We start from the raw sequence: 22,714 nt of genomic DNA, 5'->3' as shown, positions 1-22,714 counted from the left end.
CACCCTGGTAGTTACGGAGGCCGCGGGGGACGGTGTCACCACTGGCGACGGCTGCTGCCAGCCAACCTGACCCGCAGGGTGGAGGGGCGATGGCGGATGGGGGCGGGGCCCGGGTCCAGCGAACGTGCTTGGGACACAGCGTGGTGAGTGGGAAACAGGGGTCCTGCTGGGGCCGACGCCCCTCCCCACCCGGCGGCCCCCAGTCCGGCACCCATCCTTGCCCCCGCGCCCCACCCCCCAGGCCTCCACTCCGCCCCCAGCCCCGCCCCTAGTCCCGGCCCGGCGTCCTTGCGGGCCGGCCCACGCGTGCGGGGCGGGGCGGACGCGGAGCGCTTGCGTATGGCGCCGGAGGCGCATGCGCGCGGCAGGCGGGGGCGCGCGTGCGCACTGGCGGCGTGGCGGCATTGATGCTAGGCGGGCCGGCGCCGCGGGCCGGGTGGCCGTGGGGCAGGGGGCGGCCATGGGGCAGGGGGCGGCCGCGGCGCCGGGGACCGGCTAGCGACGGCGAGCGGCGGCGGGGCGGCGGGACCCGCGGGCTCAGCCCGGCAAGCGAACGGTGAGTGCTCGGCTCCTCGGCCCGGCCCGCCGTCGTGGGGTCGTGGGGGCGGGGCTGGGGTCGCGGGGACGGGGGCTGCCCTGCCTACCTCGGGGTGTGGAGGGGGGAGGCACCGGCCGGCCGCCGCCTGCCCCGGGCGCCCGCGCAGGTGTCCGGGCGGCCGGACCTCGCCCCCCGCGTCCGCGCTGTGGGGCGGCTTGGCTGGTCCGGCCCTCACGCGGAGCGGTCAGTTAGGGGTCCGCTTCGCGTTATTTATCCTCGGAAGGCGCGTTTGCGCTCCGAGCCCAGCGCCCACCCGACGACCCCGGAACCCCTGGTCACTGCCTCCCCGTCTGGCGCGCTCTGGTCCTCGTGGGGGCCGCCTCGCCGCCGGGTGCGGGGCCTGAGCCGGGTGGTCCTCACTTCCTGCTGGACGGTGCGCTCGGCTCCGGCCGTGACCTTTGCTCCGCCGCGGGGACCCGCGGACCCGGACAGGCAGGTGCGGTAGCGCGGACGCCGGCCCCGGGCTTCAGGTGCTCCCGGGCCTGCCGTGCAGGTGGGCGTGGGGTGGGCTCGGCGGCGGCGCCCCGGGCGATCGCTGGACGCTGGAGAGGAGGCCCCGGTAACCCGCAGGACGAAGGGGCGGGCGGTTCTTTACCGGGGGTGCTGCCCTTGTTACCGAACCCAGGTCCGGCTGCTTGCCGCTCGAAAGCCAATTCTCGAGAGACAGATGTTGGTAGGTAAGGAAAGTTTGCTTTATTTCGGAGGCCAGCAAAGTGGGGGGGCGGGGAGGGCGGATGCCTGTCCAAGGGCCCTCCTCCCCCCCCCAAAAAAGGGGGCAAGAGCTTTTATAGACAGAGGGCGGGGGCTACATGCAGAAACAATGCAGTCAGCTCTGACGGTCATCTTGAAGCTGGTCATCGGTGGCCTGACCAGCATCATCTCGATTGTTTTAGGTAGAGTTACTCTTCAGTTCTAGGGTCGGTTTGTTTCCATTTCCTTGAGGCCAGTGCTTGGTACTCATGTAGTTCACTTCTTCCACCTGGTGGGGTTTCAGTGTCTACAAGACGGCTCCCAGGGGAGGGCTCCGAATATTACCTATGGCCCTTAAGGGGAACAGAGGTCCTTGACTTTGTTTAATGACTGCCCTATTATTATTTGGTCTCCTTTGATTGTTTTCCTCTGTTTCTGTATTTTCTCTCTTCTCTGATTAAACCTATTCTTTGGCTCAAGGTTTTCCGCAGACAAAAGGCAGGCTGAGGACACGGAGGGGCGGGGCGGGGCAGGGGGTTGGGAAAGGACCATAGCATCCTGCTCCGTTTCAATCCCCCTTTCCTTTGGTACTCCTCAGTCTTGGGGAGGGACGGGTACGGAACAGGAAGGGGAATAAGGTTTGGGGTAGAGAGGTTAGTCATCAACTTGGCAGGGGAGCTCGGGTTTAGTTCCATTTCTGTTTCAGTTTTCCCCAAGTGTTTGAGGGAATGGGGCGATGACCCCTCTTGGCTACTTCTTGCTGAAGTGGGGCATAGTCCTGCCTAATTTGGGGAATGGACACAGAATTGGAAATAACTTCAAGCTCTGTGCTTAGCATCAGTATTTTGTATTATGAGAACATTACCTCTCTCCTTGATGACTTTGTCATAGTACCTGGACAAGCATTTGAAAATTGGTAGACATTTTACAATGAAGATAATAATCAAAATGCATCTTCGTATTATTCTCTGAATGTATTGTTTCTTAATGGTTAAAGCAGATGTACAGTATATGTTTAATAGGCCATAAACAGGCTGTTTTGGTTAGCCTAAAGTTCAAATGAAATCCTGTGTAAGCCAGAATGACTTCCCCATACCTCAGTATGTGAAAATTTCCTCCATCATTTTCCCCTTTTAATTGTAACTCTTTCCATAGAAAGCATTGATAGTCAATATATTTTTCCAACATAGCCAGAGTGGATCAGTTGCCTGCTCTGGGTCCATTCATGTCCCTCGGTGCTAGGCCTCTTTTTGTTTATATATTTGCCTAGTTGTCCACAGTGGGGGAAAACGAATCAGATATCGTGAACAGGCTCAGAGGTATGTTAATCGGGAAACACTTTATAGGCCATACATCTTATCATTTATACCCGGTTCTCACACAAACATTGTACATGTGCTTTAAGCAGTAAACTTAGAGCCAGCATACACATCATGAGTAGTTATACTCTGTGACAACTTCACTGGACAATTTTTACCATCCTGAACATCGGGGTCAAAAGTATGGTTAGAAACAAAACATAGCTTTCCATCAGAATTTTTAAATTTTTTACTCAGTTCAACAGTAAGGTCTGAAAGTTATCAAATGTTTTCCATATAATTTAACATACCAAATAATCCTAATTAGTTTAGAAAAAATATTTTTCTCTTAACAGAGAAAACAAAATTTAGTCTTGTATCAGTTTACTGTTAATAACAAGATTCATTTACTTAATTAAATTTAGTCTAATCTTAATCCTAACAACATACAAAATTCTTTTCTCAAAGTTACTTTCTCACAAACATTTTATCACTTTTTGGATCCATACAAATTTGTCCTTTTTTTCCCATCCAACCAACTGTAAGACAAAATTATTGTCGTCATTTTTCCTCAACGAAAATATCTCCGTTCTTTATACTTTTCTTCTCCGACAACACATATCCTACTTGCTTTACACACTGAAATGCTTCCCTTATCATTTTTACACATTACAGTTTTTAACCCTTGAAAACCTTAACAAAACCAAGAAACAGGTAATTGAACTGTTTGTTATATCAGTATTTTCTGATGGGCAAACTTAAGAACATATTCCATAACCTCTAAAAACATACACTTTTTCATAGCACAATTTCTCTTTAATGTGGTACAAGATGTGTGTTTAAGAAACCCAGACATCTTTAGTTTTCCTCTTAGTCTTGGCAAGAAGTCAGGAAGTAGGTAAATTGAGATTTGTTTGATTTGTAAGTGCTTACTTTTTTTTTTTTTTTTTTTTTTTTTTTTAATGAGGATCTTGAATCAGATGCGTATGTTTGATTGATTGATTGATTGATTGATTTTGGCTGTGTTGGGTCTTCGTTTCTGTGCGAGGGCTTTCTCCAGTTGTGGCAAGCGGGGGCCACTCTTCATCGCGATGCGCGGGCCTCTCACCGTCGCGGCCTCTCTCGTTGCGGAGCACAGGCTCCAGACGCGCAGGCTCAGCAGTTGTGGCTCACGGGCCCAGCCGCTCTGCGGCATGTGGGATCTTCCCAGGCCAGGGCTCGAACCCGTGTCCCCTGCATTAGCAGGCAGATTCTCAACCACTGCGCCACCAGGGAAGCCCCAGTGCTTACTTTTTCTTTTTAAGCCAATTAAATAGAGCTCTTTGCAAATTAACCAAAGACAAAGACACATATTGAGACATACATACATCCAGACAGAGATCTCATTGTTTCATCTTTTTACATTTCATGAGTTAGGCATTGCAATTAAACTTATCAGTTTATGAATAACAGTCCTAATAGTCAAATTTACACACTCAATTTTAAAAGGCTTTTTTTTCCCCCTCCTTTTTTTTGTCTTGAAGTTTTACTAATTAACCCAAGGCTGAAGTCTCTGGCAAAGTGGGCTGTGTTTGTATTTCAAGGACACAAAAGAGTTAACTTCAAGTTTTTTCCTAGGCATATTTTTGGTCTCTCAGGGTCAGAATTCTGAAAACAGTATTTTATCAAGCTAGCCTTCTCTAACTGCGTATGCAAAAGAATCAGTTTGGGAATTTCAAAAGAGTTTCATCTTAACCAGTTTTCTTTGGAGTCTAAAGAATACTGTTGCCATACGTTGGTTAGAAAAAATCATCTTTCTTTTTCTTTGTCATAATTTCATAGATAAAAAATTGTTTTTAATGAATTGAGCCTGAATTTCCCATTTGACGTAAGACATCAAAGATGCCAATCACATAGATGGGATACATGCTCACACACCAAAAGACAGATCTGTCGCAAATCCTCTTCAAAGGATGACCAGTACGGAATCCCAAACAAACACTTCCCCAACACAAACGGTCCTCCCTCAATGGTAGACAGACATCAGAACCAATTGGCAAAAATGCCCAAATAGCACTTAGCGCCCACAAATGGGAAGGTTGCCCGGGTGCACACCGGTGGACTTACCCGGCCTTGGAGCTGGTGAGCTTGTCCCAAACTCACGTTTCATTTCTACCAACCAAAAGCGAAAGTTGGCAGCCAGTGCCGAGCATGGGAGAAACAGGGAGGATTCCCGAAACAAATGGTTTCGGCAGCTGCTGGGAACGTCCCCTAAAATCCCCCTCGGGGCTGGCTAGCCACAAGCAGCTGGCTCGTCGCGGCTTATCCGTGTTTGCTGTAGCCGGTGGCTCTACTCAGGGAGGCCCAGGGAAGCCAGACGCTGCGAGAGCACAGCCCCACCGTCAGGCGCCAAAATCTCTTACCGAATCCAGGTCTGGCTGCTCGCCGCTGGAAAGCCAGTTCTCGAGAGACAGGTGTTGGTAGAAAAGGAAAGGTTGCCTGTCCAAAGGCCGACCCCCCCCCACAGCCGGCAAGAGCTTTTATAGACAGAGGGCGGGGGCTACATGCAGAAACAATGCAGTCAGCTCTGACGGTCATCTTGAAGCTGGTCATCGGTGGTCTGACCAGCGTCATCTCGATGTTTTAGGTAGAGTTACTCTTCAGTGCCAGGGTCGGTTTGTTGCCATTTCCTTGAGGCCAGTGCCTGGTCCTCATATAGTTCACTTCTTCCACCTGGTGGGGTTTCAGTGTCTAGGAGACGGCTCCCAGGGGAGGGCTCCGAATATTACCTATGGCCCTTAAGGGGGAACAGAGGTCCTTGACTTTGCCTAATGACTGCCCTATTATTACTTGGTCTCCTTTGACTGTTTTCCTCTGTTCTGTATTTTCTCTCTTCTCTGATAAAACCTATTCTTTGGCTCAAGGTTTTCCACAGACAGAAGGCAGGCTGAGGACACGGTGGGGGGAGGACCATAGGGCCCTGCTCCGCTTCGCGCTCAGGTCGGGCTTCTCTGCGGGCCTGGCCCCGGCACGGGGCGGTCTGGGGTTGGTGCTGCCGGCTCGCCTCCTGACCCGTGACGGCACAGCTCCGAGTTCGTTGTGTGGGAACGGGCAGATGCGTGTGCAGACAGTTGGTGAAGAGGTGCCCGGGGGGCTGTGTGCGGCAGAGCCAGGAGCCCAGAGCAGCACAGGCCTGTGTTCCTCGTCGGCCCCGCCACCCTGGGGCCCCCTCAGGTCCCTGATTCTCCTCCTCGCGCGGCCGGGCTCTGCCAGTGTGTGCGCCCAGTTCTGTCATGTCCTTGCCGGCACAGGCATCACTTACTGGCGGAGGAGGGCAGTGTAATAGGTGCCTCTCCGTGTTGATGAGTGGTAAGCTTTGCTTTGTCATTACTTAAACAGGCGCGTGTCGAGGGCTCGCAGCGGACATCACGTTATTGTGTTTATATTCGTATGCGCGACTTCTGCTGGCTGGCATCCCCACCTCTTTGGGAACTACTTTATGTCTGCATACTTTGTTATTATGCTCCAACACGTTTTTCCTATTAAAACTTCCCAATGCGGAAGTTTTTTAAAAATTAGATTTGTGCTGTCAGGAACTTCAGTGAGCTTGGATGGAGTTAAAATTTCATCCTTTTAAAATGTTAAAATAGCAAATAAACTTGGATTAAATGTGAGTCATGATTCGCCATTGTCACAAAATACACTGTGGATATAAATTTTAAAAGCTGGTTTTCATATTTAATATGATTACTTTATTATTTTTTTTAATTTATTTTATTTTATTTATTTTTGGCTGTGTTGGATCTTCGTTGCTGTGCGCGGGCTTTCTCTAGTTGCGGCGAGCGGGGGCTACTCTTCGTTGCGGTGCGCGGGCTTCTCATTGTGGTGGCTTCTCTTGTTGCGGAGCACGGGCTTCAGTAGTTGTGGCTCGTAGGCTCTACAGCGCAGGCTCAGTAGTTGTGGCGTAAGGGCTTAGTTGCTCCGTGGCATGTGGGATCTTCCCAGACCAGGGCTCGAACCCGTGTCCCCTGCACTGGCAGGTGGATTCTTAACCACTGCGCCACCAGGGAAGTCCCAATATGATTATAAGTTAGTTTATTACTTAGTCATCAAACTACTCTGTAAATAAATATTAACAGCTCCTAGATAATTTGTAATAGTTTTTGAATACATTTGCCTTTTGTGGTTTTGATTGGTTTATCCCTTTTTATTAACTGTTTGCTCTGAAATAACTATAGACTCACAGAAAGTTGTAAAAAATAGTACAGAGAAACTTCTGCACCCTTCCCCCTGCTTCCCAGTGTTATCCCCTCATCAACAGCACAATAATGTAAACACTGTTACCTGCATTACACCCCTTACTCAGCTTTCACCAGTTTTCCCCTGTGTGTTCGTTTGCATAACTGCCACCGCCAGTGCAGCCTCAGAGCTGCCCGTCACGCCAGGGGGCCCCACCAGGCCCTTGCCCTCCCTGGCAGCCAGTGATCTGCTTCAAGACAGTTGTGGAAGGGGCCTCCCTGGCGGCCCAGTGGTTAGGACTCCGCACTTCCACTGCAGGGGGACTAAGATCCCGGTCTGGGAACTAAGACCCCGCATGCTGCGCGATGTGGCCAAAAAAAAAAAAAAAAGAAAGTTGTGTAAATAGGAACATTTATCATGTGGCCATATGAGATTGTCCTTCTTCGCCCCACAGAGGGCCCTGGGGTCACCCAGCCTGTTGCAGTGTCAGTGTCAGTGTCTGCTCCCTCTGATTGCTGGGTCTGCTCACCAGCTGGGGGACACTTGGGCTGTCTGCAGTGTTTGGCTGTCTCAGAAAAAGCTGCTGTGAACGTTCATGTGCAGGTTGTATGTGAACATCAGGTATTTCTCTGGGATAAATGCCCAGGTGCAGTTGCTGGGCTGCATATTTAGTTTTTATAAGAAAGTGTCAGACTTTTCCAGAGTATCTGAACCTTTCGTGTTCCCACAGCGACGAGTGAGTGGGCGTCTCTCTGCAACCTCTCCGGCTTTGAGTTATTTAGCCTTTCTGATTGGTGTGCAGTGACGTCTCATTGTGGTTTTGATTTAATTCCTAAGTGCTCATGATGTGGAGCGTCTTTTCACGTGCTTATTTACCCCGGGCGCATCCCCTGTGGTCCGTTCCTCTCTTTTGCCCATTTTCTAATCGGATTATCTGGTTTTTTACCAGACATTTTGAGATTTCTTTATATTTTATAGATACGAATCCTCTGTTGGATATCTAGTTTGAAAATATTTTCTCCCCATCTGTAGCTTGTTTGTTTTTTATACCCTCTTAACAGGGCCTTCCACAGAGCAAGTTTCTAATTTTAATAAAGCCCAGTTTATCAGGTTTTTTTATGAACTGTGCTTTTTATATCATGTACAAAAAAAATTCTCTTTCGCCCTAGGTCCCCAAGACTTTCTCCTGTGTTTTACTTATTTATTTATTTTTGGCCACGCCGCACAGCTTGCGGGACCTTAGTTCCCCAACCAGGGAGCGAACCGCTGCCCTTGGCAGTGAACGTGCGGACTCCTAACCACTGGACCACCAGGGAATTCCCTCTCCTGTGTTTTATTATAAAAGTTCTGCAGTTTATGTTTTATATTTAACGTAATCCATTTTGATCCATTTTGAGTTAATTTTTGTTCAGGTGTGAAGGTGAGGCTGAGGTTTACTTTCTTGTCTGTGGATGTAGAATGGCTCCAGCACCATCTGCTGAAAAGAGTCTCTTTCCTTCATTGAATTGCTTGTGTGCGCTTGTCAGAAATCAGCTGAGTGTCCTTGTTCTGTTGGCCTGTGTCTGCCTGCGCCAGCGACACAGTCTTTTGATTGGCATAGCTGTAGAGTCTTAAATCAGAGAGCGACTCATCTTCCTTTACGCTTCTTTTTACTTTTTTATTTTATTAGTTTTGGCTGTGTTGGGTCTTCGTTTCTGTGCGAGGGCTTTCTCTAGCTGTGGCAAGCGGGGGCCACTCTTCATCGCGGTGCGCGGGCCTCTCACTATCGTGGCCTCTCTCGTTGTGGAGCACAGGCTCCAGACGCGCAGGCTCAGTAGTTGTGGCTCACGGGCCCAGTTGCTCCACGGCATGTGGGATCTTCCAAGACCAGGGCTCGAACCCGTGTCCCCTGCATTGGCAGGCAGATTCTCAACCACTGCGCCACCAGGGAAGCCCCTCGTAGGCTTGTTTTATTCCTTTTTTAGCTTCATTGACTTAGGATTCTTAGGATTCTCAAGGATTTCAGCACAGCTCAACGGGGGGCATGGACTTTGGGTTCATGCTTACCTTTTCGATGCACCGTCACGGTGGTTTTGATACCTGTTTTGAGCCCTCAGTTGGTTAGGAGAAAATTCAAACATTCCCCAGTGGTTGGAGAACTGTTGTTTTGTTTCTGCTTCCATCTTTTCCTGTTTTACTGTGTTGTGGTTAGAAGATGAGAGTGTCTATCTTTACTAGTATTTAGAAGTTGAACTTTTCTTTGAGGACCAAGTACGTCGGTTTTGGCCAGTGTTTCATTGGCACTGGATTAAAGCGCAGGCTGTTTGCAGGACATGGAGTTCAGTGTGTGCCTGATGGTGGTCTTATCAAGTATATGTATCCAGATTTTCTGGGCCGAGAGGCATTTAAGACTGCACGATGGTGATTGCTCTCTCATGAAAGTGTGCACCCCCTGGCACATGGCCACACCCCAGCTTGGTAGACCCCTAGCTCTTCTGGATTCACTAAAAACCACAGGTAGATTCCTGAGTTCTTAAATATCTTTGGGGTGGAAATAGACTATTTACCAAGTCCTTTGGTAAGTTGGACATCAGTCATTTTTCCCCTGATAGGGCGGGTGTAGGTGTGTGTATACGTTGTTTTGTACACAGATATTTACTGTATTTTATTAAATCAAGGCATCTGGGGTTTTCGGGCCGAAGTCCTCCTCGTCCATCAACTACAGAAATGGAACAAGAAAAAGTCCACGGGAGTGAGGAGCTGCGTGCAGAGGCGGCCTCCTACCGCTGCTCCGCGTGCCACGGGGACAAGGACTGGGGCCTGGGCCACCCCATCCGGGGCCGCGCCAAGTCCCGCAGCCTGTCGGCCGCGCCCGCCGTGGCCAGCACCCGCGAGTTCAGGTACCAGGCTTCCTCTGGGCCTGCGTGGGCGCTCAGACACGTGAGGGGTGGGCGCGCTCGCTGCCACAGCTCCCAGAGGGCCCCCCCCCGTGCCCACACACTGCGCAAGGTGGAGGCGCGTGGGTGGGGCCCATGTGCCGTCAGCGTCACCGGGGCCGCCCGCTGCAGCACCGGCTCTGGCGCAGGCGTCGGGGTGCCGGGAGGGCTGCGGCAGTGCCGGCCTTAGCCATGAACGCCACCCGGGGTTTTGGGAGGAGCTGCCCGAGCCGGCACTGCCGCAGATGCAGGGGGCCCAGTGGGCAGCGGGCAGCCAGCTCCCAGCAGAAGCTTCCGTGCAGAGTCGTGTTGTCCTCCCGTGTTGGTGTCCCTGGCACTGCAGGGGGTGCGTCTCCGGGCGGGCGGCCTTGGCTGCTGGCTCTGGGGGGTGTCGCGCCCGAAAGGGCGTTGAACCTGGTGTGGGGGTAGCAGGTCAGAGGTGGCCTCCGCGTGTGGGTGTCTCCAGGAGGGGGTTGGGGACGTGCAGCCACAGCCGCGGTCAAGGTTGAGTGGAACACTGACTTAGAAAAGCCTGGTCTAAACTGCATTTCCCAAAATCTTTTAGTCCGCAGAGGCCCCAGCCGTGGCTCGCAGCCGTTCCCTGCACGTTCTCAAGAGCCAGGGAGGGAGCCCTTGACCAGACTCTGGCTCTCCTGGGCTAGGCTGCCCTTCACGACACAATAGAAAATCTGTTTTGTCTGCATTGGGATTTGGAGAGTTCTTTGAACCATGAGATGGGCAGTCAGAGACAAAAGCAAGTTTGCCATCTGTGTTTGGCTATCTTTGTGCCAGTAGTTTTGGTGCAGAAAGGGACCATGAGGGGACTTCCCTGGTGGTCCAGTGGTTAAGACTCCGCACTTGCACTGCAGTGGGTGCGGGTTCAATCCCTGGTCGGGGAACTAAGATCCTGCAAGCCACGTGGTGCAGCCAGAAAAGAACAAAAAAGAAAGGGACCATGATGCCACTGGAGCTGGCACTCTGCGTGACGGTGGACACATCCACATGTCACCGTGGGGCGTCCACGTGGCTCCCAAGGGCTGGCGTTGGACCCTGAGGAGAGGACAGGGAGGGCCACCTGGTGGTGTTGTGCCCAGGACGTGTGCTGGCCACACTGCCCTGTGAGTCACCTTTCAGTTACTGGAAATGTTGGGTCACTCAAGTGCTATCTGTTTTTATTGACAGCACAACTCAGAATGAGTATTTTTGTTAGAATCTTAATCTGGATGACTTGGGGATAGTTGCTGAAGTCTTGATTCCCAAGCATAGGCCCAAAAGCTTGTCTTCAAATAGACTTGCCCAGACAAGAATTCAGATTCCCAGGCCCTTCCCCTGGGTTGAATCCCCTTGTTCTGGGGTGGGGCCTGGGCACCTGCACTGGCTTGGGGTCCTTGTTCTAAGGAGTATTTCTAAGTGTGCCCCCTCTAACGACTGCACGGACAGCGTGTAGTCCTCCAGCCAGAGCTCTGGGGATCAGGGCAGGGTCTTCCAGGACTGTCACATGGGTGCTGGGCAGATGACGGAGTTTACGTCATTTGGATTAAAAATATTTTGGAGAGTCTAACACATTCTGTGCCTTGTCTACGCGTGTGTGTCTTTCAGCCGACTGACGGCCCCTGCCCTGTGCCTCTCCCCGCAGGAGGACCCGCTCGCTGCACGGGCCATGCCCAGTGACCACTTTTGGACCAAAGGCCTGCGTGCTGCAGAACCCTCAGACCATCATGTGAGTCTTCTGGGCTGCTCCACTGCGCTGTTGTCCAGGGGCCACTGGACTGTGGGAGGTTCTGGCTCGGGGGGCAGTGAGTGTGTCGGGCGGCTTCTGAGGCCCCAGGAGGCCACGCGGCGCTGTCTCCAGCTCGCTCGGGGCGAGAGAGTGGGTGCGGCCTGCTCCTTGGGCGCAGTGGGTCAGAGGGGCCTCGACTCATATTTAGAGTTAATTTGTTTTTTACAGGAAAAACTCTAGGAGAGAAAAATAATGTAATTCATGCTAATGCATTTGGTGTGTCAAATATGTTTCTCTTAATTATGATTGAAATGCAGAGATGTCAATTGGCATTTTTGAGAAGCCGAGTTTACTTGTTTGAGAGATAACCTGCCTTGCGGGCACAATTTTTTTTTTTTATCCTTTTCTTTTTTCTACGTAAGCTCTGTATTTTAGCGACAGCCTGAGGGCAGTGCAGCTTGGGGGCCCCTGGCCGTGTGGTGCTGGCTGAGAAACTGTTTAGAAGCGAAGCAGTTCGGGTTATTTCACTGGACACTTGAACCCAGCTCCCTTCTCTACCCGTCCAGCACCTCCTCCAGGTGCTGGAGGGTTCCAAAGAGGGGAAAGCTTTGCTCCTTTGCCCTGTGTCGTTTGTGTCTCAGGGGAGAAAACACTCAAATGGCTTCGTGGCCACAAGAGCTTTGTGTTGAAACAGCAGAATTCCAGGCCGGCACTGCCATTGTTCCTGGCGGTGGGCTCACCACCGAGTGGGCCGTCTGTGCCGCCTCCTTCTGGGGAGCCATGGAGGGTTCACCTTCTGCGGGGCTCAGACCAAGGGCCCAGGTGGGCTTCTGCGACTCACCGTCTGGGGGGCCTTGCTCCCTGCAGCCGTCTGCCCGTTCTCAGCGCTGGCCCAGTGGGCGGACGGTGCCGGGCCCCCGGGAGCTGCTGTGCTGTGTGGACCCTGGTGACCCAAGGGCGGCCTGGGCACAGGGGTAACTGGTGTCAGTGCCCCTACCGTCCAGGTGCTGCCCTGGCTCTCTAGTCACTGCTGCGGGACGCGGACGGGTGCCCCACGTTTGCACTCCGCTCGGCATCCGCACTGGTAACCAGCCCCCCGGGTGCCCCGCGCCCTGCTGCGTGCACTGCCCCAGACTGCCCCGCCTTGACCTCTCACCGCTGCCCGGGGGCCCCTCCCTGCCCTCCCTGGTCTTGGCAGTGCCGCTCCCTCCTCGTCACTCACGGCTCAGCATAAGCGCCGCCCTGGGTGGCCTCTGGCCATCCAGCCTTGATTGGCTGTCACCTGCTCCCAGCCCAGCCCATGTCACAGGTGTGTGTGTGTTTTGGCCTCGTGAACCTTGGGTGGGGTCTCGGGATGGCATCTGAGCTGCTCCCCGAGGTCAGGTGGGATCGTGGGGAGGGGTGCTCCGAGCGGAGCGGCAGGTGCTCCAGAAGCGTCTCCGAGGCCCTGCGCCCGGCACAGTCCTGTGGGCTGCCTGCCCTGGGAGGACAGGACTCCACTTCCCCATCTTGTCCCTGGCCCTCCCAACACCGTGGCTGGTGGGGCAGGGATTATGTGCTAACCTGACTTTCCCCTGATGCTGAAAAGGAACATACTGGAGAGGAGTGGACTGCAAGAGATTTACTTCCTACTTTATTCTCTCAGACCTCACCATGAATGTGTGTTTTCTATTATGTTGAAACATGTGGAATTGCCAACATCTGACGCCTTTGGCTTTTGAGACAGGGCTCAGCTGGGTCCCCCGCTGAGCCGTCAGGCATCCCTGCCTCCCGTCCAGCCCCCAGAGCCTCTGTGCCAGGGAGGGGCCGGCACCGCTCTGTGCAGTGATCCAACAGGAAGTGACCAGTTGGTACCCGAGACGAGCCGGTGGCGCTGCAGTGGCTCTGGCTGGGCGCGGCTGAGTCTTGGGTCTTGAAGGGCCGTGCGTCCGGCCCACCTGGTCAGTGGCGGGGGGGCTTCGTCATCCACGTCGGCGGCCAGGCGGACTCCCGCCGACCCACCTGCCCTCCCTCCAGGCCCGGGGCCAGGTGGAGTGACGAGAGGCCCCGCGAGTGCCCGCCCCTCCGCCTGCGGGCCCCTCCCACGGGCCAAGCCGGTTCCGCAGCCCAGCGCTGTTGTCTGCGGCTGGACGGGGCTGAATGGGGCCCATCCTGACCGCCCAGGACGGCAGAGCTTGGCGGCCAGCCTGTGAAGAGCAGGCGTCTGAGGTCTGGTCTCTTTGCTGTTAAAGGCGATTAGACAAGAGGATGGTGTGAACAGTCAAGAAGAGCAAGTACAGTTTGTTGGGTTTGATTTTTCATTTTAGGAAGTTCTCTTGACTTGCTGTTTTATACAGCCTTTAACAAGTTACAGTGTGTTTTGCTTTCAGTTTTGAGGGTACAGCAAGCAGGGTTCTGGTGCAGTTGCACATTTGGGGAGTCTGGTGGGGTGCTGGTTTGCGTGGCACTCCTGCTGTTAGTCAAGCGTGACCGAGATGCTGGGCGCCGAGCACTGCCCTCCGCTGAGCCGCGTGTGTGACCCGGGCTGGTGGAGACTCTGGCAGAGGAGGTCATGAGTGACCCCTGCCCTCGCAGAAACGCCTGGAAAGGGTGAGTGATGGTCAGGCAGTCACAGCCTGGGGCCAGGGACCCACTGCTCTTTTAATGGTTCACGTCACGGTTTGGAGAGTTGCTGGTGGAGTCGTCAGGTTTTCAGGGAGGCCACGGCCACAAGGCGTGACCTGGAGCAGGTGTCTTGACCGGGGAACTTGCGTCAGAAGGGAAATCGTTGCCTGCAGCCTTCAGGACTGTTTCCCAACAGGCAGAGGGGTGTGCTGCCAGGCCGGGTGGGTGCCTACCGGGCGCCCACAGCGGTCGGAGTCCTGGCGGGGCTCGGCCTCGGGACCCCCGCCCCTCCGGGAGGACCTGCTGCCCGCGGACCGTGCCAGCCCTCCAGCGCTAGGGGCCAAGGCCGAGCGCCACAGGACTTGCAGGGCTGTCGTTGGCAGGCAGGCCCAGCTGACTTTTTTTGGTTTTTGCTTTTACTATTTGAGCAGGTTTAGGTTCCCAGCAGTGAGGAGAAGGTACAGAGATTTCTCATGCCCCCTCCCCGCCCCCCGAGCCAGCCCCTCATCGACATCCTCGCAGAGGGTGCGTTTGTTACACACGATGAACCCTTACTGACACATCGTGTCACCCACAGTCCCTAGTTGACACCAGGGTCCCTCCGTGCGGTGCGTCCTGTGCTTTGGACAGACGTGCGACGACATGTGCCCACCGTTGAAATCTCCAGAGCAGTCTCACTGCCCCCAATCCTGCCATTGACTTTAAAACCGGGTGGCTTTGAACTGTGAAAGTTACGGTCACCTGAGTTGCTCACACAGTGGTGTGGACGTGGGGCTGTGCCCCCCTTACGAGCCAGCAGGAGGCCCGGGTCCCCCGGGACAGAGTCCCCGTCGGCGGGCCCGGGTGCGCGTGGGGTTTCCTCTGCGGCAGGTCCCCGAGTGAGCCTTGTTCCAAAGGAGCCGCGGGCAGGGGTGCAGTCGGGCAGCCAGAGGGAGGACACTGCTCTGCGAGCGCCAAGCCCCCGCCCCAGCTCAGGGACCGGCCGCGCTGGTGCAGGAGACGCACCCCGGGGACGGGCCAGGGCCAGTGCGAACGCGCGTCTCCCCCAAAGGCACATCCAGGACCCTGCCAGCCAGCGGCTGACATGGAGCAAGTCCCCAAAGAGCGTCCTCGTCATCAAGAAGATCCGGGACGCCAGCCTGCTCCAGCCCTTCAAGGAGCTCTGCGTGTACCTGATGGAGGTGAGCAGGGGCGACCGCGGGGTTGGGGTCAGAGCCGGCTCCCGCCCGGGGTTCCAGGGCTCTGATCCTGGGGCTGCTCAAGTCAGGAGGCTCCGTAACCCAGCGTCACCGAGCCTCCAGCAGCTCAGCAGCGTGTGGAGTGAAAAAACGGTCGCCCTTTGCCCCCGAGACAGAGCTGCCGCCGCCCACCCCCCACCCAGCATCGTACAGGGCCCAGCAAGGCAGGAAGGAGGCTTCTTGAAGACCGGCCCGCCCTGACCTGGCTCTTACCGGCAGGGCTGACTCACCCATGTCCCTTCTAGGAGAACAACATGATCGTGTACGTGGAGAAGAAGGTTCTGGAGGACCCCGCCATCGTGAGCGACGACCGCTTTGGGCCGGTGAAGAGGAAGTTCTGCACCTTCAGAGAAGGCGAGTTGTCCCGTGGGGCCTCGCGCAGGCGGCCGTGCCCGGCAGCCTCGGGGGTGCTTGACGGCTCCTCTGTGTCCGCCGTGTGTTCTAGATTACGATGACATCTCCAACCAGATTGATCTCATCGTTTGCCTGGGAGGAGACGGGACCCTGCTCTACGCCTCGTCGCTCTTCCAGGTGAGGCCCCCGCATGCCGCCTGGGGACGGCGAGGGGAGGCGCGACAGAGCAAGTTTGCAAACGATACCAAATGCTGCATCTGCCGTCCGGTGCTAGACACTGTGACAGGCCAGGCGTTTCCACGCACCTCGAGGCGCTGGTGCAGACGGTGCACCGGAGAGGGGGGCCTGAGGGCGGGGCTGGCCCGCGGGGCTGGGGCGGGGCATCCCCCGGAGGAGCCGGCATATGGGGCCGAGTTGGTGGACGAATGTCCGGGGCAGGTGAGAGCAGTGGCCGCAGGCCGAGTGTCCGGGGGATCGGGGGAGCCCCGTGGAGGCTCCAGACCGCCAGGGTCTGCCCGGGAGCCCACCCTCACGCTCCTCAAGGCAGGGCCCCTGGAGGGACCCGGCCGAGGTGTGTTAGAAGGTCAGGTGTGGCCTCTAGAGAGCGGTCTGGAAGTGGGCAGGGCAGCCAGCAGGGAAGGAGGGTAGGGCCCAGTGGGGCCTGGGGCCTCACATCAGACGGTGTGAACCCACTGAGGCTGGAAGGCCGCAGCGTTCGTGGCCGGCAGAGGATGAGGGCGAGGGTCCTGGGGCTGTTCCGCCTCCGCAGAGCTGCCCCTTCTTCCTCACCTCCCACTGTGGGAGCCCCTCCTCACCCGCCCGCTCCTCCCTCCTCAGCGGAAGCGGTGCTCGGGGGGCTGCGGTGCAGCCCTGTTAGGGTCCCCGAGCCCATCCTAGGCCCTCTGCCCCCGGCTGCCCCCACTCCTCTCCAGCGGGTCTGTCGAGGTCTCCCCGCCCTCCCGCCTGCTGGGCGTGGTCTCCGTGTGACAGGGCCCCGCGTCCTGCCCCCAGCGCTCCTTCCTGCCTCCCGTGGCCGGTGGGCTGGTCTGTCCCGCCGCCTCCGTTTCTCGTCAGCTGCCCACACCGCTCTTCCCCTGGCCTCCCTGACTCCTCGCGGGCCACGAGTGGTCACCCCGAGTAGCCCTGCCCCACTGCAGCACGGCAGCCCCGCCGAGCACACCAGGCACCGACCCTGCACTCCCGTGCCCGCCCCTCCTGGGAGTGGTTGGGGTGCGGTCCCTCCGGGCTGGGGATGGCTCGGGTGGCTTTCGAGTGGGCTGGCCAGCTGAGTGACCTGCCTCGTTGGCTCGCAGGGCAGCGTGCCTCCGGTCATGGCGTTCCACCTGGGCTCCCTGGGCTTCCTGACCCCCTTCAACTTCGAGAACTTTCAGTCCCAAGTTACTCAGGTGATACAGGGTGAGTCAGAATGTTCCAGAACCCACAAGCAGTTCTGCACGTGGGATCGTCTTATGTGATTTGGGGGCTTCTTTAACAAGGCAAAGAGCACCACTTGAGTGTTTCGGGATTCAGAGAATTCTAAATTTTGAACGAGTCAGACATTTTTTCTTAACAGAAGTTTGAGCTGATCACGGGTTTAGGCTACCATACGTGTCGAGTAGCAGTGAGTTGATTTTCACAGAAGCACAGGGTGTTGCCCTCCATTTGGGAGAAGAAAGGGGGGTCCCTGGTCGATGGGAGGGTCTCTTTTCCTGCAGTACCACTACCCCCATCCCTGCTGACCTCCCTGGGTGTGACCCCTGCTGGCCCCCAGGGAACGCAGCTGTTGTTCTCCGGAGCCGGCTGAAGGTCAGGGTCGTGAAGGAGCTCCGAGGGAAGAAGGTGGCCGTCCCCAATGGAATCAGCGAGAACGGGGTGCTGGCCGCGGCCCTGGACGCAGAGGTTGGGAAGCAGGTCATGCAGTACCAGGTCTGTGGGCCTGTCCCCCACAGGGCTCAGGGCCTCGCCCTCGGGCAGGGGGTACAGGGTGGCGGCTTTGGGCTGGACACCCCCCAGCCCTGTCCTCAGGACCTTCCAGGGAGCCCAGGAGCAGCTCGGTGCTGCCCGGCCCCCTCAGCTTGCGGTGGCCTCACCCCCAGGTCTTAAACGAGGTGGTGATCGACAGAGGCCCATCCTCATACCTGTCCAACGTGGACGTCTACCTGGATGGGCACCTCATCACCACGGTGCAGGGCGACGGTAGGTGGGCGTCAGGCCTGCCTGGGGGCTGCACGCGGGGTGGGGGCGGGCGCTTGACCGTGACCCTCAGCCTGTCCCGCAGGCGTGATCGTCTCCACCCCAACGGGCAGCACGGCGTACGCAGCCGCCGCCGGGGCCTCCATGATCCACCCCAACGTGCCGGCCATCATGATCACGCCCATCTGCCCCCACTCGCTATCCTTCCGGCCCATCGTGGTTCCTGCGGGGGTCGAGCTGAAGGTCGGAGCCCACCCCCCGCCCTTGTCGGTTGGAGCCAGTGCGGGGCCTGCAGTGCTGACCTCCCGCCTTGCTGGGTGCTGGAGGGGCTTTGTCCTTCCTGGTCTCCGTCGTGTGGCCTGCGCCCCCAGGGGTCCGGTTGGCGGGGGTGGTGCTGAGAGCCAGGCCAGCCCTTCAGGTGGGCCCTCAGCCTGAGTGAGTGGGGACAGTCCTTGCTGGAGGGGATGGGGGCCAGCAGGTGAGGAACGGCCGCTGCCCAGCGTGTCCCCCACGGCACGTCCTGGCGTCTGACTGGCCCTGCCGCCCTTCCACATCCACTCTTCTTTCCCTGCCCCTTGCCCCCCACTGCAGGCCACCCCCGGACCAGTGAGTCCCTGGTGTGAGCCCTGGTGGGTGGGGCTGCGTCTGCTAGACGCAGAGAGCCGGGGGGGGGGGGGGTGGCGGTGCTAGAGCCAGGCCCCTGGGGCTGGGGTCAGCACAACGCAAGTTAATGTTTTCACAGCCTGGAACTGACCTTGGCACGTGGTGGGCATTGGGGGTGCCCGTGAGGTTCCTCCTGGCCAGTGCTGTCCCCCTGGGGTAGGGTCCACGGCGCTCAGCTGCGCTCAGGTAGCCCACACCTGTCCTGCTTGACCCGTCAGATCATGCTGTCACCGGAAGCAAGGAACACTGCGTGGGTGTCCTTCGATGGACGAAAGAGACAGGAGGTCTGCCACGGAGACAGGTGTGTGGGCCACGGGGCTGCAGCGGGTGGGGCAGGTGGGCTGAGGGCCCGTCCCTGGTTCTCGAGAGATCGTGTCACGGATCTGTGCCTGGGGTGACGGTGCCCTGCCAGCCGTTCCCACCACTTATCCTTCCGCCACCCTGCTCCTTGGGGTCCCTCTGTGGACCTGGGTGCGTCGAGGGGGTCCCTGGTTCTGTCCTGGGGGGCACAAGAGCACCACTGAGCCCCCAGTTCCTGGCTGTTCTCAGGACCAGACCAGAAAGCGACAAGGTGCCCAGGCCCCCAGGGCACCGTAGGACCTGGGGCCAGGCTTTGCAGCAGGTGGCGTGAGCAGAGCTGAGACGGTCCCCGGCCGGACCAGGGAGGGGTCTTGCTCTGGGGGGAGGGGTCTTGCTCTGGGGGGACGGGCCAGGTGCTTGGCGGCTCTAGGAGGGGCCACATTGCATCTCTCCTGCTTCAGCATCAGCATCACTACCTCTCGCTACCCGCTCCCCTCCATCTGTGTCCGGGACCCCGTGAGCGACTGGTTTGAGAGCCTGGCACAGTGTCTGCACTGGAACGTGCGGAAGAAGCAAGCCCACTTCCCAGAGGACGAGGAGGACGCGGACGAGGAGGCTGGGGCGGGGCGGGCGGGGAGCTAGGCCTACGGTCCTGCCGTCTGCGCTCGGGACGGGCGGACCGGAACGCGCGCCGTGAGCGTCACGGGCCCAGCGCCAGTGGCAGGTGCCGCGCCACTTGTCTGGCCAGAGGAAGGGCCTGCAGCCTGCCTTTTGTCGACCAGACCAGCTGTTTTTAACGTTTTAAATCTGACTTTCCTGCATTTCTAAACAAGTGAGCAGACCGGGAGCCCTGAGGTCAGCCCAGGCGCACCCACCCTGCGTGTGGTCAGAGCCCGGCCCCAGGCAGGGACGGCCGAGCCTGGTGGGTTCCTTGTAATTCCTTGTCAGGAAACTTCCATAAATCAGTCTACTGAAATTCAGAGGGGATCAGAATGAATGGGTCTATCCTATGGTCTTGAAAATAAATGTCTCACGGCCAAAAATCTTCCTTCAGCTCCCATGACTTCCCCTGAAGCCACTTGGGGGGACGCTTCTGCTGAGAGCAGGTTGGCTGCCAGGACAGATGGGTCCCCAGGCCCCGGTCTCCTTCCCCGCTGCAGGGTGACCGGCACTGGCGGGGCGAGGGCTCAGACCGCACACATTCCTCGGGAAGCAGGGACGCACCTCCCCACCCTGGAAGGTGTTCTCAATCCTGTGTCTACTTTTTAGAGATTCTTTTAAACTTTCTGAAAGTGCTTACGTACAGATTTTGTTGTGTACACTTTGAGGTTTCGGAGGGAAGGGAGTTTGTGCTGTGAAGTGGGACCATTCTGTGCAGCCCGCGTGACCATCCAGAGAGCTGGGCGACTCTTGCTCAGAGCGCCTGGCGCGGCGGGCTGGGAAGGTGTCGCTGCTGCTCTTGCTTCTCCCCGGGGGCCTGGCTTCGAGGGCACACTCGTCGTTCCAGCCCCCGCGCCTCCATCGCCGGCTGCCTGGGGCTGGGCCCGCCTGGAGTCTGGTGGGAGCTGTGGCTCGCGGGGGGCGTGTGGCCCTGACCCCGCTTACTGTCGCCTAACGGGCTTCCTATTTTTGAGTACCTGATTTCTCTCTGAGTTGCATTTTCTCCTGTTGAATTGGCCGGAACAGAAGGGATGGGGGCCTGTCGTTTCTTGGACTCCCTTCGGGAGGGACAGGGGCTGGGGGGCGCTGCACTTTGCCCGCTTGGGGGGTCGCGGGCCGATGGAAAGGCATCCGGGGTCTCCAGGGCGGGCCCTGCGGCCTGAGCACCGTGGCCGCCATCCGTGTGTGTGTATCAAGTGCTGTCGCCCCACGTGCCCATCCGGGCAGCTCAGCCGGTGCTGGGCACGGAGGTCGGTTCCCACCCTCTGCCCGCGAGCTCGGGCACAGCGGGCGGCCCACCCAGCCTCCCATGGGCTGAGGGGGTGACACTCCCAGCTTTAGGTCCAGAAGAGAGTGGCATTCAGAACGCAGGTTACTCGTTCAGACAACAGAGCCAGTGTAGACCAAGCCCTGAAGCGTGACAGGGAATGACCTAGGAAACTTCGGGTTTTTGAAGTCAATTCTTAATGTTTCATATTGTTAATATCTTGAAAATTTGTTAAATGTTGAAAGCCTTATTACTATTTTCAGATCCTTTCAATAAACAGGCTTGTTTAAAAAGTTGGGTCGAGTGACAACTTTATTTGGTTCTTTGTAACCAACACCAAGATGCTGAGGGGGGTGGACCGGGCTTGGGGAGTCCAGATGCGCTGAGCCTGCCTTTGGCACACCCGCGGGTAGGGGGTCGCGCTCCAGCAGCCCCCCCCCCCCCGCCCTGGTCACGTCCTGTCCCGAGTGCTCTGGGGTCGGGCTTCGGGGCGGGTCCTGCAGAGGCCGGTGGGGCGCGTGGCCCGGCCTGGAGCTCGTGCCTCCCTCCTCCCCTGCCGCCCGCTCTGGCTCTGGGCCTCCCTGCCTCCCTCCCAGACCTGGGCAGAGGTGGGGCCAGGCTCTGCCGGGAGCCAGAGCACGTGCCAGACACAGCCTTGTGGGCCGGAGCCTGGCAAGAGACGGGACGAGCGCCCCTGCGAGCACTGCTGCGAGGCCACCGCGGCGGACACGGTGGACGCCCCCCGGGCAGCGGAGCGGCCCCCGCCCTGCCCGTCGGGATCTAGGCACACGTGTGGGCACGGCCCCTTCCTGCCTGGGCGTCTTGGCGGCTGGGAGGCATCTGCTGTCCCTCCGCTGTGGGGCTGGGTGGGCAGCGTGTCTGCTGGGAGGTGGCTGCGGCCGCGGTCAGTTGCACGGGCGGCAGGGCAGGGCGGGGGCGCTGCCGGGGCCCGAGGCTCTCCGAACTCGAGACGGCCGTGCACGGACCCCAAGCTAGGCCCTGTTGCTCCAGGAACAGAGTGTCTGTCTACTTGAGGACAGGGGTCAGCCCGGCCAGCTGGGGTCTCTGGGCCAGAGGGGCAGGCTCACCGTGGACAGAGACACTGCCCGCAGGATTGCACTCCTTGGCAAAGGCTGTGGACCCCTGAACCTTGACCTTCTGGGCTTTGTGGAGCACACTGAAGGGGATGGGGAGCCCAGGTCCCAGAGGCCACAGGACGGGGGACCCAAGACGTCTCCTGACCTGGCCGGTGGGGCATTTCTGTGGGCCCCGGCCTGAGGTCCCTCGAAGCTTCTGGTCTTCAGGGCAGTAGCCTTGGAAACCTCTTCTGGCCTTTCCTGGCCTGTGTCTGAGCAGCGCCAGGGCCAGACCTCACCCAAGGCCTCAGCACTGGGCGCCCACCCAGCTGGCCTCCCCTCTCTCTCGGGCCAGGCTCCGCGTCCAGCAGTTCCTGCCCCGTGGTGGCCGGGGCCTGTCCTGCCGAGGTTCCCACACCTGGGAGCCAGTGGGTACCAGGACCTGGGAAGTCTGCCTGGGGGGCCAGCTGGGGGTGAGAGCAGGTGTGGAGACGGAGGCCGAGTGGCGGGGTGTGTGGAGGCCTGTTGGAGAGGCCCAGAGGACGGGGGGTGCGGCGGGGGGGGGGGGAACCATGAACTCGAGTCACCACAGGGGGCGGGGTTGGCCACTGCACATTTCACCCCAGAAAGGTCCAGGCCAGAGTTTGGGCCACCTCAGAATCTGGAAACGCTGAGGAGTTGGTGGAAGAGGTGAGGTCAGTGTGGGCGAGGCCGAGGAGGGGGAGGAGCCCGCGGAGGACAGACGGGACGTGCTGGTCTGCGCCCCGCACCCTGCGGGGAGGGCCTCCTGCCCCCAGAAGCTCAGGACAGGCAGCCACGGGGACAGAGGCACAGCCTGACCTCAGCCGGCTTCCTGGGAGCTCGGTGAGGCCCGTGGGTGCCCTGGACTCTCCCAGACGCTGGCCTGAAGCAGCAAGGGG

The 22,714-nt window shown here is 57.8% G+C and overlaps 1 protein-coding gene across 8 annotated transcripts; it reads left to right on the top strand.

Annotated features, from left to right (window-relative positions):
* Nucleotides 1-392: 392 nt before the first annotated feature.
* On the top strand, nucleotides 393-21,011 carry NADK (NAD kinase). Of its 8 annotated transcripts, none has more exons than XM_057554175.1 (12): nucleotides 393-556; nucleotides 9,462-9,683; nucleotides 11,356-11,439; nucleotides 15,095-15,224; nucleotides 15,527-15,635; nucleotides 15,727-15,812; nucleotides 16,954-17,051; nucleotides 17,407-17,534; nucleotides 17,732-17,831; nucleotides 17,902-18,071; nucleotides 18,710-18,792; nucleotides 19,253-21,011. In XM_057554175.1, the coding sequence occupies exons 1-12, from the start codon at nucleotides 408-410 to the stop codon at nucleotides 19,322-19,324; spliced, it is 1,431 nt and encodes a 476-aa protein (XP_057410158.1). In that variant the 5' UTR covers nucleotides 393-407; the 3' UTR covers nucleotides 19,325-21,011. The 8 variants fall into 8 exon arrangements, with proteins under 8 accessions (XP_057410158.1, XP_057410163.1, XP_057410136.1 ...); XM_057554180.1 differs by having other exon boundaries at nucleotides 395-556; nucleotides 17,914-18,071; XM_057554153.1 differs by having other exon boundaries at nucleotides 395-556; nucleotides 16,949-17,051.
* Nucleotides 21,012-22,714: the final 1,703 nt, after the last annotated feature.

Source organism: Balaenoptera acutorostrata, chromosome 1, assembly GCF_949987535.1.
Source record: "Balaenoptera acutorostrata chromosome 1, mBalAcu1.1, whole genome shotgun sequence".
Lineage (NCBI taxonomy): Eukaryota > Metazoa > Chordata > Mammalia > Artiodactyla > Balaenopteridae > Balaenoptera > Balaenoptera acutorostrata.
The sequence above is the reverse complement of the archived record's forward strand: the minus strand, read 5'-3'. Positions and strand labels throughout refer to the sequence as shown.